Source organism: Anser brachyrhynchus (assembly GCF_964034855.1).
Source record: "Anser brachyrhynchus genome assembly, chromosome: 8".
In the NCBI taxonomy this organism is placed as follows: Eukaryota; Metazoa; Chordata; class Aves; order Anseriformes; family Anatidae; genus Anser; species Anser brachyrhynchus.
This window is the reverse complement of record NC_137702.1, coordinates 24,675,316-24,694,213: the sequence shown is the minus strand read 5'-3', so window position 1 is coordinate 24,694,213 and position 18,898 is coordinate 24,675,316. Positions and strand designations below refer to the sequence as shown.

The window sequence follows — 18,898 nt, the reverse complement described above, 5'->3', positions numbered from 1 at the left end:
AAAAACCATGCAGGTGTTACAATACTTAATCATTCTCTACATCCACTGGTATGCAACATCAACTTAATGTTATTAAATAGATACACAGATACCATAAATCCATACAAATACCATGGTCTTCTGGCGTCAGTTATACTGTAGCTCAAGCAAATCTGTTCTTTGGTAACGGAGTAAGTTCATTTTCCACTCTGATGCAGGACTGTTAGGAGACCATATTAGTCACTCGTATCAGAAAACAACAACTTCAGTAAGCATAGCCTGGGCTACTTTCATCACAAGAAAATAATATTAGTGGTGATATTAGAGGTACAAATGCAAAGAAGTTAAAGTGATTCCATCCTTGTGGTGGCTGTTTTAGGAAAAAAAAATCCAAACTCTCTCCCTTTCTATTCATTGTTTAATCCTGGTAACATTTAAACTCACATGAAGGTATTTTGATAGATGGGAATGTACATAGGAACACTTTCAGTTTAAATAAAGAGAACTCTGGAGAATGGAGATTTAAAATTACCATGACCTGAAGGTATTTGTAATAAAGTTTAAAGATTTAGTAAACTGGGACATTACAAATCCAAAAAAAATTTTCTAGATTTTTCATCTTCCCTTTTTCAAAGACTGACAGAATATACATATACAGGTTGACATTTTGATTTATCCAAAACAATCTTCATTTTGCTCAGTTTGCAAGTCCTATCAACTAAAATGTAGTATCATTCACAACAAAATATTTTCAATAAATGAAACAATAAGCAAAGAAAACCAAAACTAAGCTCAGAAGCTAAGTGGTTTAGAAAGCCTTGGTAACATCTATGTGTGTGTTAGTGTGTCTATAATTTTTTTATACATATATATATATAGACACACACACACATATATATACACACACGTGCGCACATGCGCACAGGCACACACACATTTGTAACCTGCAGTGGAGATCAATCTATTTTCTAATAAGGAACAAAACACATTATTTAAAAATGTGCCTAATTTAACAAAACAGAGAAGAAACTGCTGCTATCAAAATATACAATTTGGATTGCAGACTAGAAGGCTAACAACATTAAAAAAATAGTTTTAAGCAAAACCCCTTTGCTTCTGAATAACAACAGGTATCAACCTGCCATAGCATGAAGCATCCAAACCAGATTTTATAAAAAGTTTAAACTGTGACCCTTCTTCATTCGTAAAGTTCTTGACATATTACATAGTGCGAGCTCTGGTCTCCGAACTGGAGCCTCTTTCATTGTTCTTAATCCATACTCCATGAAATAAATGGCAGCTGAAGGATTCAGAATCTCAAGTGAGATTTATGCTTTACCATATACCTTAAAAATAAAAAGAACAGAACACAAAATTACTATTTTTTGGTATTTATAGAAATTTTTCTCTCAGGAATAACACACTTTGTTAAAACTAAATTCTTAGAGCACTAGCGAGTTGCTAAAGAGATGTAATGTCTTATAAGCCATAAAGCTTTATTATGCACAGTATTTGTCCCACTGCAAGACAGTAAGCTAAAATGTTTGCTTTGAAGAAAATCCACATCATCTGGGGCATCAAAACGATTCTAGCATTTGAAAACTGTTGCTAAAGATAACTCCAGCTCATACTGGGAATTCAGATATATAGTTTAGCTGAGACTTAAATAAAAACGCATAGAAAGTTTGATGTTCAGAATCATTTACACAATTCCCACTGGACTTTTCTTTTTGAAGTCCACTCAATCATTCAAGCAGTTTGCTGTGCAATCAACATGAAAAGATTAAACACTCATTAAATGCATGGACTTCTCTCTTCCCTCAATATTTCAGCTGCTTCATGACCAAGTTTCTTCTCTAAAACATGAAAAAGATATTACAATTAACTTTTCACTCAGAGAGGGTTATGAGCCATGGCAAAGCAAAGTCAGAAGCAGCGCTGCTCTTCACAGAGCTGCTGGTGCTCCTCCATCCCTCACTTCTCATGAAAGGCAGCACTAAGTACTTGGAAGGCTCCAAAGATACAGAGGAAAGAAAGACTACACCAAAACTCATTATATGCCACATCTTCTCTGACCTTTCTCTTCTATCTGGTGCTGTGGGCCCAGAGGCATCAGAGTAAGATTATACTTTATAGCTCTTTTATCTTAAAGTAGTTTCTCACCTTTGCTAGACTGTCATCTAGTGAGGTACAGACAGAAAAGAGTAGAGCTCTTAAAGCTCAGAACTGTAGTCCAAGAGAAGGGCTAGGGGAACAACGGAAAAATGCACCACGTAAGTTGTTCTCCACTCTTTTCCTTCTGCCTAAAGAGAGGTGGGGGAATCACTGTACTACTCGGTCATCAGTAACTGCCCTTCCTTTACATCCACACACATTATAGTTTGGAGACTACTATTATTTTGTTTATACTGAAAATATACCTGTATATGTTTAACTGCATGGTCAGGGAAAGTCTAAACAAATATTTTCAATACAAAACATTGTTCAGCTGTCTAAGTTTAATACAATTGCCTTGTTTCCATAACTTTTTATTCCCACTGAACATCATAAAAGCATGAGCATAAAGGATTTTCAACAGTAAATGTACCTGTCCAAAGTTTCCCAGAAGCGTAGAAATACTGGCCTATCCAAGTGTCTTTTATGGTAGCTTAGTTCTAACACTGTTACATCCCATTTCTGTACATTTGGATCCAGACGTACTTCATCATATTTGAGATGAAAAGCTTTAACTACAGGAAACAGAAAAACCTTTAGTGCACATACAAGATGACTTTACAGTATTTAATTATTAGCCAAAGAGAATCTCCCCCTTTTTCAGAATAAAGTGTGAGAATAATATTAAGCCCAGCTCTCAAGAAAGTCAACCAGTCAATAAAGGGCACCGAACTCAATACAGTGGCTGGTGACCACTCTCCAGTGCTCATACTACTATAGCTCTAAGTGAAAGGGTGGCCCCTATTGCAGACATTCGAAGGGAACAGCAGAAACTCATCGCCAACTCATGAGAGTTTTCTTTGGAAAACAAAGATATTCTTTCTGAAGATTTTTGAATTGTCTAAAACCTAAAAAACAAACAAACAAACAAAAAACAAACAAACAAAAAAAACCACCAAAACAACAATTCATTTTACTGAGACTACTGAGAAGGAAGCCTGGAAAGCAGATAACCCCCAAATGCTACATGAAATATTCTGAGAAATAGTACTGCCAATTTCTTCTGATCTAGTACTCAGCTAATAATGGTAAATTATTAGCTATTACTTTCCTTTGGGGAAGCATTGCCTCATGTGAATTATGTAAACCCCAAGTATTAGCAAGATGACTATTAAATCTTTCTTGTGATTCTTTTTGCTTCCTTGGCCAAATCATAATTTTGACACAATCCAGTGTAAAGTACTTAACTCTTGTACAATTCCTATCTGGTAATCAATTTGATGCATTACATATTCTTGAATAAGTCAAGATGAACAAGAGCAAAATGTAACACCAAAACAAAGTACATTTGGGGGAACTAACTCTTGTCTGTTAGCTACTAAAACAATATTTGGTAGTATACTAAGGAATTGTAATGTATAAAATATTGGGGAACAGATTTCCTGACCCCTGCTAGTGAACACAGTATGCTAAATTTAGTAGGAACCCATTAGAATTAGAATAGAATCCCAAGGTTCAGCAAAAAGTGCTCCAGAAGATGTCTATCTTAATATCTCACAGTAAGGAATAAAGCAGAATAAAAAAGAAATAAAATAAAAAATGCAAAAGCAAAACAAAAAACCTTTTGTTCAGTGTGCATGAAGTCTGCAGTTTTACTGTTTTCCTATAACGCTACTGGACAAGCAGTGTGAAACGAAACCATGAATACATACATACTATCTGCCATATAACATTGCCTGTTTTAAAATAAGCCTAGAGAAAGCAAATAGACACATACCAGGGCTATGCATTTACAAAAAAAAAAAAACAATTGACAACCTTTGTGTTAAGGTTAAATGATATTAAGCTGAAAACAACCGACCTGAAAAATCAGAATTAAAGCACAATAATAAACTCTAGCATTTTAAAGACTTTTAAAATGATATTCCAAATTAAATATTTGCTCATTAACTTGACATCATTCAAAAATTTCATCTGGAATGTTCACCTGCAGACACAAAGATAAGAAGCTTGCTTGCTACATGAACATTAAACACTCAGAACAGATGGAAAGAAAACTAAGAACAATTCTACAGACTCACCTAACAAAATGCTGTGTGACATAGCAATTGAACAAATAAAACCAGTTTGACAGACTCTGCTCCAATTCTTTACGGTAAGCTACCTTCTTGTTTTCCAAAATGACAGAAATATGCCTTAAATCCTTGTTAATCACCATGGACCCTGTGACTTACACAAGGAACTGCAAGCTGTAGATGAAACAATGGATTGTTGCAGATCCCAGAAAGTGCCTTTACAAAGGCTATCGAAGACAATAAATATAGGCAAAGCGATAGCTACACTGGCATTGCCCATTCACTCCCAATTTACATGGCTTTTATTTTGAGGAGTGAATAAAGCCATTAGGAAAAGCACTAGAGATCACTATCAGGAAAGCATTTTCCAAATAGCTATCTTTAAAACAATTGAATGCACTTCTAAAATGTAAAGGGTGTATTTCAACATATCTTTATGAATCAATTAAGAAAAGGTACCTTTCTTTCACTTTAAAAATCTAAGGATTTGTACATCTCCGGTCTGAACACCTAAGGCTAGGTTTTTGATTTTCTAGGTTTTTGATTTATTTTTAGACATATTTTTAGACATAGCAAAATTTATCATTACAATTCCTATCCTATGTCCCCCTACATATTTTCTTTATTTCTTTCATTAGTCTCTTCTGTTAAACCCTCCTGTGGTTTTGTTTTGTTTTTTTTTAATTTTGAATTTAAGACTCTTTCACTTACTACCTGTTCAATCCTTCATTCAACTCATTCTGTTTTCTTGTTCACAGCCTTAGCCTTCTGACTGTTCCCCACTCTGCATCCCAAACTAGCATTCTTTTGGGGTCCTACTTCTATACCAAATATGCACACAATGCAAAACCTGATCAGACCTGTCTCCTCAATATACTAACTGGAAGATGACAAACTGAATTATTTTTTATTTTTTTTAAATCTGTAGCTCAGAAAACACTGGACACTATAAAAAGGTCTATTTTCTAAGGCAGCTTCACAATGAAGCAATAGCAACAGTGAACAGAAGCTTGCAGTTTCCTTAGATATTATTGCATACTTTGCAATTAGAATAGTGAACAGTGCAAGAGAAGTGCTCTGTGTACACCAAAACATACTGGCACAATTGTGCTAACAAAAAAAAAAATCACAGAATCATCTAGGTTGGAAGAGACCTCCAAGATCACCCAGTCCAACCTCTGACCTAACACTAACAAGTCCTCCACTAAACCATATCACTAAGGGCTACATCTAAACGTCTCTTAAAGACCTCCAGGGATGGTGACTCAACCACCTCCCTGGGCAGCCCATTCCAATGCCTAACAACCCTTTCAGTAAAGAAGTTCTTCCTAACATCCAACCTAAACCTCCCCTGGTGCAACTTTAGCCCATTCCCCCTCGTCCTGTCACCAGGCACGTGGGAGAACAGACCAACCCCCACCTCTCTACAGCCTCCTTTAAGGTACCTATAGAGAGCGATGAGGTCTCCCCTGAGCCTCCTCTTCTCCAGGCTGAACAACCCCAGCTCCCTCAGCCGCTCCTTGTAAGACTTGTGAATGTTCCAATCTACACATGGAAACATCTAACTTGCACGTTAGAAGTATTTGTATCCTATTACCATCATTATCACCAAGTTTTTGTCAAACACCAGAACATACTTTCAAAACTCTTTGTGAAATACTGGGTGATTAATCCTCTCTTCAAACAAGTCATGAAATCTGAAGACAGCCGTTTATAAAGTGTTACATAAATAGCCTTTTTGCCTGTTTTACAGGCTTGGAAAGTAAATTTCCTTTCTGGTACATTAGCTATTTCCAAACCTCTGGTAAAGACAACAGCTCTGAGAAGATTTCCATGAGCTTCCACAGGTCAGAACAGAAGAGTTGCAGAGGACACATTAATATTTGCCATCTGTGTGAATACCCAAGCCCCTGCTTTTTCAACCAACTTAGTCCAACAGTACTTGACCATGAGCATAAACACCACAAAACTAAAAGCAGACTAACAAACCCTAAAACGCTTAAACACAAACAAAAACCTTACTTTTTGCAAAGATATCAACAGGTGATCCATCAGGCAAGAGCCAAGGCCAGCCTTTGAACTGCCAAGCTGGACCCTGTACGAATACTGCCACCACACGATCCCTGTGAATATAAAAAGGATGAACACGCTGATGGCCTTGAACATTTAAAATACATTGCCTGTTTAAGAAAACATGTATTTTAACATAGTGTAGTTTTTGTTGTTGTTGTTTTTGTAATAGTAATATATCCCATTTAACAACTGCACCTTCAGTACAACTACATTTTCTCCATTACAAAGCAAAACCTTATGTGAATTATCTAGACTTTTAGTTCTGCCCTTTGCAGATTTATTGGAAATAGTGAAATAGTGTTTATTTCTGGACATTGTTTTGCTTTTTATAAGTGTTCAAACAGTTTAAACATAATCCCCTACAAATTAGACTGTAACTTGAGATGTAGCAATTTAAAAGCCTTTATTCTGCACACTGTTAGCTTTTATTCTAAAAATTTATTGCAAGAGACAGCTGCTAAATTTCTGCCTCCAGTTGCAAAGTGCGTCATTTATTGTGAGGGTATGTAACCATTACCTGCGGTTTAAGACAATACATTTGTGATTAAGATGATGAAGCTTTTATATTAATAAAATTTTCAGAAAAAACCTTTGAGAATACATGTCCTCCCACATACAGTCTGCCTTCTTCTTGAACGTTTACATCATCCAAGCATGGTTCCTACCTACTAGAACAAATAATTGCATCCCTAACCTAACACCCAAATTTAATTCTAGTCTACCAAACCCCAAATGGAAAAGAATGATCAAGGGATATATTTGTGATATTTTTTAAGAGAAAAACAGAAACTTTAAGGCTTGCCATTTAAAATTGCATTGCAAGGTTTGTAACGGGTAACAGAAAAAACAGCAACAACAAAACTTTAAAAGCAACAACTTCAAAAACTTCCACGTGTTAATTTCCAGATGCTAATGTCTGATGCTCTGTTGGATTAAAAACAAGCTAAATAAAAACACATCATTTTCTCTCTTTGGTCAGAAGCACTTTAAATACCAATTTGGATATTAAGGTTTGATCCTCTTAAGTGCTATTCAGTATTAGAATTTTAAAACCACTGATTTGTGATTTATTCAAGTTCTAAATATAGAACACAATTTAGGAATAGGACCTTTCCAAAAATACTCCTCTCCATTAAAAACTACTTTCGAAGCTACAAAACCATCAAAAATGTCATGCACATCTAAAATCCTCACACCTCTGAGGAAGAACTAAGAATGTTGCCTAATTCATTACCTCACAAATAATAAACTTATTTCTCCAGAATTTTCCTATTCAAAGAGAAATATATTTTCATAGTATCAAGGAACGGGCTTAGAGACAAAATCTTTTACTTTTATGAAAAAGCTGCAAAAAGCTCTCTCATTCCCTTCCCCCAACTGGGGCTCTCCCTTCAGAAGCAAGCTTCTATCATTGAATCCAGTTCATTGAATCTGATTCACTACTGAAACTGCAGTTCTGTTTTTACTGTGTTTTTTTTTTTCCCCTCTTTAAACTATTATAAAAAAGTTAGAACAGCAGATGTTGAAGAGGTCGGCAAATGCATCTTCCCAATAGGCTCTAATTCAGAAAGAAGATAATAAAGAAGGATTCTTCTCTTGGACCATGCTTCAGCAACTTGCATGCTACAGTATCGCAAACTGGAAAACTCATGAACATTCTTACTTGAATTCCTGGAACATTTCAGACAAACTGAAAATAGTTGTGCTGCTCATATTGTTAAAACAAAATGTTATTTTTAAGAAAGATCTATCAAGAAGTTTAGCTTTATATCATTTTAAGCTGGAGACAACACTCCTATAGAGTCAATCAAACCCATTCTTACAGCCTTGTCTTCACTTCTTATGCAGTTTAATAGAATTTTATTGGTCCCCTCCACATTCTGCATTCTCCTGATAAAGAGCTTTTGTAATGGGAAATCTATTTTACCAGTCTTGTGGCATAAGCTTTAGAGGTTGGTCTACTACTCGATAAGGTACAGTAACGCTGACTGTAGTTCCCCCAGGCTGCATCTGGTCCTTCCTTCTCTGTATTAGAGTTTCATTTTCTCGCTGACAGCCTTGCTTCTTCTTTTCATCTGATGGTACAAACCTTGGAGAATAAAGAAACGTTCAGTAGGCAAAAGTAATTTGATCGAATCAACAGGAAAAGTACCAACTTTTTTGGAACGTTGCATTATTGGCAGCAGTCACTGAAACCACCTCATTTTCACTACGCCAAGCCTCCATGACTACCCATTCAGTACAGCAAGACGACAAAGTTTCACGAGTCTTTGTGACAAAACCAGTTGTACTAAAACGTCTTCTGCCCCTCAAATCTACAGCCAGAGCTGTTCTTACATGTTTGTGGCATGTCTTGCCTACCTTACCCAACGCATTTGCAGATGAGAAGCCAGATCATAGCCTGCTGAACAGCAATAACAAATTATTTTTAATGATCAAGGATAAATAACATGTGAAGACATGGGGAAGCTTAGGCATTAAGAAATCATTGCTTCCTGGAGTAAATTTTATAGCTTTTGTCCTTGGGGAACTCAAACCTATCCAGAATTATTTTTTCCTCATGAAAGCTGGGATTTTTGGTCAAATGGATCAGATGTTATTCTTTTCTTTTTTTTTTTAATGAGTGATTTTACAAGATCAGATGATTCATCTGGTTACTTCAATGCATGTACTAAAATTATGGATTTATTTTTTTATTTTTTAAAAGCTTCTCTGATAGATAAATAATGCTTACAAAATAAGGACAGCATGATCCTTATGTCTCACATAATCTCAGTAAGACAAAAAGAAATGGTTAAGAAGTGACCCGCCAAATGAATTTCAGAATTTTTATTTTTCAGCCTCATCTTTGTTTAAAAAAAAGCAATTCCATTTCAAGAACCTCTTCTATATGGCAATAATAAAATACAGTACACCCTGCAGTTCTTAAAATTGGCATCATAAATGAGAGAGTAGTGTAGGGCTTTTTACTAATGAAAAAGGGAAGATAATAAAATCATGCATTTTTACAGATGTAAAACTACATCACAGAAAGGTATGCTGATGTGACCAGTATCACCTACCAGGCCAGCAAAAAAACTAAGGAGAGAGCAAGAGCTCAGAGCCACCTTCTCCTAACAGTCTAGTGAGAACCACCCAGTCGCACTACTAATATTGTTTGCCTCTGACATTTCATTTCCAAAGTTCTGACAAAAAAGAAACAGTATATTTCACTTAACTGCACAAGGTATCAGGAGTGTTGGCGCTATATTTTAAAAGCACAATACTCCACACAACAGGTAAGATTTCTCTTCATTATAAAGCAGATGGTGCATTCTGAACGTTTACTGCATTTATGGACATGCTGCTTGAAACATTTTTAAAGGTGTTCTCTTCAACCCATTTTAAGTTCAGTACTAAAAAACAACTTGAATATGCTTAAACAACAGGTAGACTGCACTTTAAATTACTGTGGAAATAGTAAAAAGGAAAGAAAAATGAAGTAAGAGGAAAAGTTCATTATTCACCCCACCTGAAAATACTGGCTTTTGCTAACATTTCATACTCAATGAGAAAGTGGTATCAGGGCTTGGGGAGAAGCATTACAGATTTAATATTGTGTTTTAGGCTTTTAAAAACACATTTTAAATGGAAACCCAACCAGCTCTACCAAGTTAGAGGAACAAGGGTATTAACAAGCAATATTGATTCTACAAAGTCTGGCAATTTCACCACTATAAATTATATCTGAAGCACCTCGATATTGGCTGACACAGACATTCTCAGTGTTACTTCTAGCTTCATATGCTTGTGTGTAAGAATTCATTTCAATGCTAGTTTATTGACAAGTTTCTCTCCAGTTCATGGTCAGCTAAAAACTGTTACCTAACTGAGGCAAACCAAATGTTGCCGTAATGCCTGTATCTTCTGGACTACAATACCCTCCCATTTTACTTGCTGTAGAAGTCTGAATAGGACGGAACAGGACAGAACAAATACCTTGTTATCTGAATGTTCTGAAGAAAAAAAACAATACAATGAGCAGATTCAAAAGGGAAGAGTAAAAAAGGTGTCTATCAAAGAAAGCATTGAAGGAAATGCTTACACATATGTACACGCACAGAGTAGAGGAATAAACAACAGCTTACAGAACATTTATGAAATGCATGCTGAATCCATGGCTACTTTGCTCCAAAATCCTTGAAATGCAAGCACGTATAATAAAAGCTACGTGCTCCCAAACTGAGAATCATTTATAATCATACAGCAATTTCTATTATGAGAGGCTTACTCCATCACTAGACATAAAAGTCAAACTCAAGAAATCTGAGTATTAAAGAAAACAGCAAAAACACCATCTTCTCTTGGGAATAATTTGCCACAATACTCCGCCTGGTAGCTTAACTACATATTTGTACTTGACCCCTTTTTAATCATGCTGTACACTAGAAATGTGTTCTGAAGCCTGACTGTGCAGTAGCTTACATTTTTATTGCTTCTCCAGATTACTATTCCCTAGTCAAAAAAAAGTGATCCCACACTTATTTAGAAACCATCTTTATATTTATACTCTTACTAGGAAATTAATAGTGCTCAATCCTGTTGCTGTTAGTTGCCAAAATCAGTATTCGCATAAAAATTGGTGCGCTTTCGCACTTAAAGGCAGCAGGTCCCTTTCCTTAAGGGAAACGGGCAAGTGATTGAGCAAGATCAAATTATGGGAGGTAACTGGTAAGACACCATCCACTGAACTGCCAGAACTGCTTGTGTCTAAGCTCTAAGCTCAAAGGAATTGTTCGCATTAACTTTAAAACACTTCCACTCGGGTCAGGTCAACGCTTTCCGCCTCCCGGTTTGGGCCTTCTGCAAAATGTATCAACAGAAAATAAGGCGACTCCAATGCTGGACAGTAACTGAGCTCATCATAACACACATCTGATTATGTTTAGAATTTGAGACTTCTTTTACAACCCTCTCACTATTTCTTATTTGATTACAGTGTCAAAAGCCTCATATACCTACCTTCGCAAGAGAACAAGGCACTTTTGTAATGCATCATCCCTGAGTCTTTCAGACTGTTTGCTCCATATCAAAGTTGAATAAATCTCATTGAGTTGCCTGGCCACAAATATCAGTTAGAGAAACTGTACTTTAACAGAAGTTTCAAAGGGTTTGTTTGCTACATCGTTTTTAGCTGTGCAAAACTGCTGATACTAACTATAAAGGCTTTTTTTGTTTATAACAGAGGGCCAATTATAAATTTTCAACCCATTCAGTTTAACTGTGTACTCTGCTTTCTTACCAGATTAAGAAAAGCAACTATGGTTAAACATATCCTAAGTAAATCATCATAATAATAAAAGTATATATTCATCACCTAAATGTTTACATCTTCCTGATACAAATTTCTGCTCCACTCTTGTTCCACGTAACCCAAACGCTCCTTCTTTATTACCCCACACCTCACAGAACAGTAAGGGAGCCAGCACTGCAGCCTGTGAACAGTGTGCTTCACACGCACGCCAAAGCCTTCCTACCCAAACAGCCCTGCGTGCCTCATCCTCCCAGAGATGCCTCACCTGAATTCTGGGGATTCTCTTACGTTTCCTAGCAAATTCCTCTGCAATGTCCCTCAAACACTCCTCCTGCTCCAGAAATCCCTTCTCCTTGTGCTGTACCATTGGTCTCTGATAGAGCTAACAAGCAGGCCGATTACCCCTAAAAATACAAGAAATTCAAATCTATCTGCATCTTCCTTATTAATTTAGGTGTTTTTCCATGTGGACAGCATCATTTTTTTTTTTTATTCCAAAGCTTGTGGCAAATGAAATGCATCTTCTGAATCGCTACTGTTCTGTCAAATTTAGCTGAAAGTGGGGAATGAATTACAGAAGGTGGTGACTCAAGGCAAAACTACACAACCCTTTTTCCCTGCAAAATCATCCCATATATATCATTCTACATCAAGGCCAGTTCCACACTCTGCATACCTGAACATTAAGAACAAACCCTGCAGCCATTCCTAAACAAACTACTTCAGTAAATTTGAAATGCAAAAATTACAGACCAGGTGGCACATTTTCTAGAAAAGTGCTACAGCTGTCACAGCTGAATTAATATTTTGCTCTTCTGAGTTTTGCTGTTGCATTTCTGATTCATCAACGTCCCTTGCTTCTTCACTTAGCTTTCGATACCTGTTAACTATGTCGGTGTCTTCCTTTGTTCCCTTTTTTTTTTTTTTTTTTTCCCCTTCCCAGGATCAAGTTCTTTGCACTCAAACACTCAGCCTTCTTTAGGAGCAAGTCTAGAGAAGCTAACTGTAATTGTGCCCCCATGGAGCTGGAAACAGTGCAGCCTTCCTAGCACGGATATACTTAGAGATGACATACAGGTGCTTTATTCCATTATATCTATTCCTGCACCACACTCATGAACTACATAGATGTAAAATCCAGGGCTTGTGCTTATGTAATCGTTTCTTAAGCATAAAAACCCACATAAACAAGCAACATCCTCTGTCAACACAATTAGATCAAACTAGTAACTGCTCGCACATTAAATCATAATGTTAAAAGCCAGCCTTCTCACAGATTAAATATTTCATAAGAGGCCTTAAGAGTCCAGCATGCCTACCAGATCTTTGGGTGGCATGTGGCAGTAATCTAGAAGCCAGGAATAGCTAGAGATCTGAAGGCACCTTGTATCTCACAGTGCTGTTTTAAAAAAATTCTAGGGCAACTCCACTAAAATTTAGCACCACAATATGGACAGACTATTTTTCAAAAACAAGCGTATAAAGTCTCATAAAGGATAAGGGAAGTGCTGAAGGTGGAAGAAAGAATAACTACCCAACTTTTTGAATGGACTACTGGTGCAAACTATCTATAACAGTGTATTTTTCTGTGAAAATGACTGTTTCAGAAAAATGGACTGATATTAACAGGCAACTTTAAAAACCGTGGTCTGTCGGACAAGTTTTTGTTTATTAAAAACACAATACTGATTTCTACCTTGCCATTACGGAAGCAAAGTATCATGTTGATTGCATTTAACCATAATGAATTAAATTTTAGAATCTGATAGGTTCATTTATTTAAGCAACAGCAGTTGTAAACTGCCATATTCTAGCACACTGCAACGTAATAAATCAATTTTAGCAACTCAGTATTATTTCCCTAAAAGAATTTTCATCAATTCTTACTGATAATGTTTCATTATCATTTTTGCTGTATATGAACTTTAAAAAAGAATACCCACTATTTCTGCACAGAGACATTTACTAATGATTGCTAAACAAAACTAACAAAAATAACATCTCCCATCTTTCTGGTATCAACGCATATGTAGTTTTTAAGATGTTACAGCGATGTTGGCAAAGAAAAACAGAACACACTGTCAGAGTCCAACTGTCTGACCACTCATTGTCCTCAGAGCAAGTGATCCCTCTGCATGCAGAGGTTGGCTATGATATGAGGTTGCAGTTTTGCTTTTAAGAATGTATTCTGATTTCGTTCCCTGCATACACCATTTTATGTATCATGTTGTCTTTTGTAACTGTTTCTAGACTGTATGAATTCTTATATATTTCCTAACTTCACTACTGCTGTCGAGCAACTTCTTAACAAAAAATACAAGCTTACTTCTCCCTTTCCTTTTTTCAACTTACCAGAATCTTTCCATTTTTCGAATTAATCCCAAATATCACTGAAATCAGTGCAATGTTATTCTACCCATAAAAAAGTCCCACTTCTCTTATTTTAAAATCCCTTCTCTTTTTTAAAACTTGACTAACTTTTTTCCCAATCTTTCTTAGTACTTAATTTATTTATACCCTAATAAAGGGTAGCAGTCCCTTTTGTAGATGGTCTTAACACTACCCTACCTTAAAGCTACCTACTTAAACCACAACTTACTCTATAGACTCTTATTCACAAGCATACCGCTAAATCAAAAGTCCTATTATTACTGAATTTTTACTGAGTAACATTTACTCTCAAGTATATCTTGTCTGAAGTGCCAATTAGTATGAGAGTCCAATACTTTCTGACCAGGGTCTTTTAGACGTTCCAAAATCGAAGAATTTAATGTTAATATTGAATTTACTTATTTGGGCATAGGTTTGACACTACACGGGATTTTGATTGAGTAGGGTGATACAGCAACGAACTGAAATCGACACACAAGGATAATATACAAGTACAAGACGGAGTTAGATGGCAATACAAACAGATTCTCATTACCGGTCACTGTATATTCATCACCACAACGCTGCGTGTCCCCAGCCACTGGGAAGAAATATGTGTTGAAGAAAGCTCAAGCCTGTTCTCTTCAAAGTTCATTTTTTTGGTTGTTCAGTTTTTATACTCTGTGTTGGGCTAGGCAACATATAAACTTCCCTCCTGGTGGTATGGCTGGCTCTACAAGTTAGTATCTTCTATTGATTGTCTCAGGGAAGACCATTTAGACAACCAGTTGATCTGCTCAGCCACTATAGCCATTTATCTAAAAGGCCAACCTCTGCTTCTCTTTTCCTTTACCATGGCTATGGTCATCTCCTGCATTCTCTTCTGACCTGCACGATCCCTTTCTGTACTTAAAGAGGCTTATAAAAAAGAAGGAAAGTGGCTTTTTACACCGGCAGATAGTGATGGGACAACGAGGAGGTTTTAAACTCCAAAAGGGGAGATTTAGATTAGATGTTATGCAGAAATTCTTTACTCAGAGTGGTGAAGCACTGGACCAGGTTGCCCAGAACAGCTGTGGATGCCCCATGCTGGAGTTGTTCAAGGCCAGACTGGATGGCGCCCTGGGCAACGTGGTCTACTGGGTTGCATCCCTGCCCATGGCAGAAGGGTGGGAACTGGATGGTCTTTAAGGTCCCTTCTGATTCAAGCACTTGTGTGATTCTGTGATCATCCTTGCCTAGCTCCTCTGAGCCTTCTTCCATGGTAAGGGTTTGTTATCACTTGCACATGTATGCATATACATTACATAAGAAGAAAACCACTCTAGTCATTAGAAATGGTACTGTAAGATCTTCTCAATCTGCCCATTTGGCTCAATTGTGCAAACACTGAATTTTTTTGCCTTTTTTTTTTTTTTAACCACTATTCATGAGGCATACATTTCTTTTATAATCTGGTCTGTAAAACTAGTCTGTCATGAGACAGAAGAAACTCCCTCCTGATTGTTTATTAATTTGGTACTAATAAAACTGTATCTGACAACAATTTTTTATACAGCATTACAATATGTTCTAGTATGTTCTAATCAGCTACTTACTTCAGATCTTGCAGAAGGTCCTTTGCATTAAGCATCGTTATTAAAGAGGTCGTGGCTGCCGGAATGATAATTATGGGAGTTCGAGATCCTGTAGAGAAAATGAAGTTATATTTCTTGCCTTTTTTCTTTTTTTTAATTAAAGGAGCTGTACACAAAACCAAAATTTTGCTTAACAGACCGCAATTATGGTAAATATTAAAGGGAAACTGTAAGTGAATATCTAAATTGAAGGTCTTCATTCACCATAGAAAGCGTATCCCTGTAACAGGAGTCTCCAGGAGTCTCTAAATATTGGTAATCACATTTAGCAAAATACAATTCTCTTTGCTTGTGGTTCCAGCAAAAGAAAGTGTGGGCATAATTCACACAAAAATGAAAAGGACAGTAACTAAAAATGACTAACCTTTTTTCTGGTTTGGAGGTGGTCTTGCTTGAGAAACTGAGAAAAAAACAGAATATACAACAGAATGAGTAATACATAATACAAATGCTAAGACTCAAAACATTTCAGTGTTTATCTCACTTTTCAATGTTTTGAGACGCAGGAGTCACACTATAGTCATTAGATCATTTTCAGAGAAGCAAGACACAAAGTTGAAGAGGGGATTTATAATTTGGGTCTCAGTATTCAGCAGACAAACAGCTTTTGACTGTCTGAAAACAGATGCAAGTACAGTTGAGTCAATCTCCTCTGCTTTTTCTGAAAATAGTCATCTTTCTCTATCCTCCCCAAAGGGAAAAGACGGTATAGCACTGAAACACTGCCAGCAATCTTCAAGCAAGCTGCCTGTAGATACCAAGCTCAACTGTGCTGAACCAAGAGGAAGACTGTTTCACAACAAGACAATCTTTACAGATCCTCACCTTTCCACAAGTAGGTGTTACAGTAAATGAAATCTCCATAGGATTAGCTATCCTTCAGACATACAGAACTTACTACAATCTAAGTCTTCAATAGCTTCAGACTTATTTGGGTTAGTTTCTGATTGCAATTATCCCCCTAGTTGGATTTTTCCCCACAATAAAGTGTTTCCTTTTTCGTCTTCCATGTTTCATGACCTCCTAGTTTTGGGAAACGTTTCAGTCCAAAGTTGGAAAAGCGCATGTTTCTTCACTTTGGTGCTATTACCGAATAACCTGGCTTTCTCCAAATAAATATCTTACAGTTCAGTTTTAATAAATTAGAGTATTCAGGATTCCTAACTTAAAGAAAGGACTATTGTGCTTAATAATTACCATTATCCTAATCCACAAAATTAGAAAACTCAGTAGTAAAAAGATTGATGCAGACTGTACCTTAAGTCTCAACTGCTACTATGCATGACAAATTTCATTAATTGACTTCCAATTTCATAGCACCAACTTGCTCATGTTTATTTATGACCAACTGTTTCAGAAACTGGCTAGAACATTATAAATATTCACACCACACAGTTGCCATTGTTGAAATATTGAGACTATATCCTTAATTATCTTTTCCTAACACTGTCAAATGCACAGATATAACTGGCAATACTACATTGAACTACTTGAATTTTACCTACCCAATGTTTTTTTTTTTATTTTTTAATTTAATTATCTCCTTACTGTAAAAAAAGTTCCTGAAACATATGGACAGCATCAGCTGCCAAGAAATAAAGCATCTGTAAGAAATGTGATAGCTGTACCGAGACAGGTTAGTAGAAAACTAGATAATCTAAATAGGTATCCCCCCCAAAAAAATTAAGAAATTTGTTCAAATCAGCATTATAGAATTGTTTCGATCAATTCAGCTAATCCTTCTATGTGCAATGATGCAACCTCCTGCACACTGCACATTTAAATACCGTCACCCACTATGAACAGACACTCCCTCCCTCCTGAGGCTCAAACCCCCAAATGTCCTAGAACATGCAGAATAAGAAATCCTTTTTTGGAATGTAGTAATATATATTTCTTCAGACTGTTTTTTTTCTTTTCAACAGTATGGAGGCAAGCTAGTTGAATAGAGAAGGGCAACATCAGTATAAAAAATACACTTCTGTCAATGCACGTGAAACTACGACTAGCAAGTAGGGACCTGTGACAATTCAGTCAGATTCCTGCTCTTGCTACTTCTACCCTTTTCATACTGCTGTCTGTCAGCTTCATTTGCATTGTTATGCTCAACAGGGCCAGTGAGATAAGTATGACAGGCAGCATGACCTTTCTAGTACCTAAATAACCAACCAGAAGAACCTGTGCACAACAGCATTTAGGTATGCTGTGAGAATATTCAGTATTAGAATAGATTTGGGGGATGAATCCTTTTACAACATTAAAGCATTAAATCCTAGAAATAAAGCTCAAGGAAATAGCAAGGCACGTATTTAAAGCTCTTAGTAATCTAAACAAGAACACAGTACTCCAGCAAAACTTCTAGAAAAAAGCATATTCATTTAGAAAGGCAGCTTTGATTAAAAAACACCAAAGAAACTACTGACAAAAAAAGCGATCCCTTCTTAATACCTTCATAACAATAACTATTTTCTCATTCTTAAATCATACCTTTCACTTGAAACTTTCTTCCACCAAACCAAAAATTCTCATGATATGTAAATTAAGTACAGCCATGCACAACGCTGTTTGGAAGCACCGATTTTCTGTTTGTATTTTTACAGTCTTCCTCAATCCTTTTCAATGGGTTTCTCATTAAAACAAAACAAAATACCTACATCTTTCTAACTTTGAACTTCAGTTGGAAATTCAGTCTGATGTACAGAGCTGACTTGGTAGCTAAAGTCTATTAGATTGGGAATTTAAAAATCCAGCTGAAGATTCTAACCTCATTACACATCTTGTGTGTTCAGAAGTGTGAGAAATAATGATAATACACTGAGAGAAATACTTGTATTTCTGATATATTGAAGAAGTATAACAAGTCTCTTTCTGAGACTGGCTTTTGTATTTAGGTTGTTTCTCCTTGATATATTAACCAACTCTCACTACATATTTGAAAAGGCATTCTCAACTATTAACCTTACAGCCAAGTCTTTCACTTGACTTTTCAATTTCACTGTCACGTCCTTTCGACAGGATGACTGGGCAAACATGCTGAACAGAATGAACCCAAGCACCAGAACATTTCAATTCTCAAGCTACATGTGGTATAACTAACTAGAAAGTCACGTGTCATTTCCAACACATATGCCATTAAAAGCCACAAAAAGGACCTCCACTTCATTCTTCAGCTAACCAAAATTTTAAATACAACTTCTCTGAAGCTTATACTTGCTTGGAGCAGAAGCATGAAAAGATGTCACCCTACCTGGTCGTGGTACAGGCTGCGCTGCTGGCGTTTGCGTTTTTCGAGCAGAAGCACCTTCCTTTGAAAAGGC

General features: G+C 36.4%; 1 protein-coding gene across 1 annotated transcript in view; it reads right to left on the bottom strand.

Annotated features, from left to right (window-relative positions):
- Nucleotides 1-383: 383 nt before the first annotated feature.
- The window catches only part of CDC73 (cell division cycle 73), a 96,437-nt gene continuing 77,922 nt past the window's right edge, over nucleotides 384-18,898 (bottom strand). The window contains exons 11-17 of the mRNA XM_080602155.1: nucleotides 18,829-18,886; nucleotides 15,946-15,981; nucleotides 15,543-15,630; nucleotides 8,209-8,370; nucleotides 6,231-6,331; nucleotides 2,567-2,708; nucleotides 384-1,325 (exon numbers count right to left, since the gene is read on the bottom strand). Of these exons, the coding sequence (XP_080458281.1) occupies nucleotides 1,289-1,325; nucleotides 2,567-2,708; nucleotides 6,231-6,331; nucleotides 8,209-8,370; nucleotides 15,543-15,630; nucleotides 15,946-15,981; nucleotides 18,829-18,886 (624 nt within the window). The 3' untranslated portion in view covers nucleotides 384-1,288. The remainder of the gene's footprint in view (nucleotides 1,326-2,566; nucleotides 2,709-6,230; nucleotides 6,332-8,208; nucleotides 8,371-15,542; nucleotides 15,631-15,945; nucleotides 15,982-18,828; nucleotides 18,887-18,898) is intronic.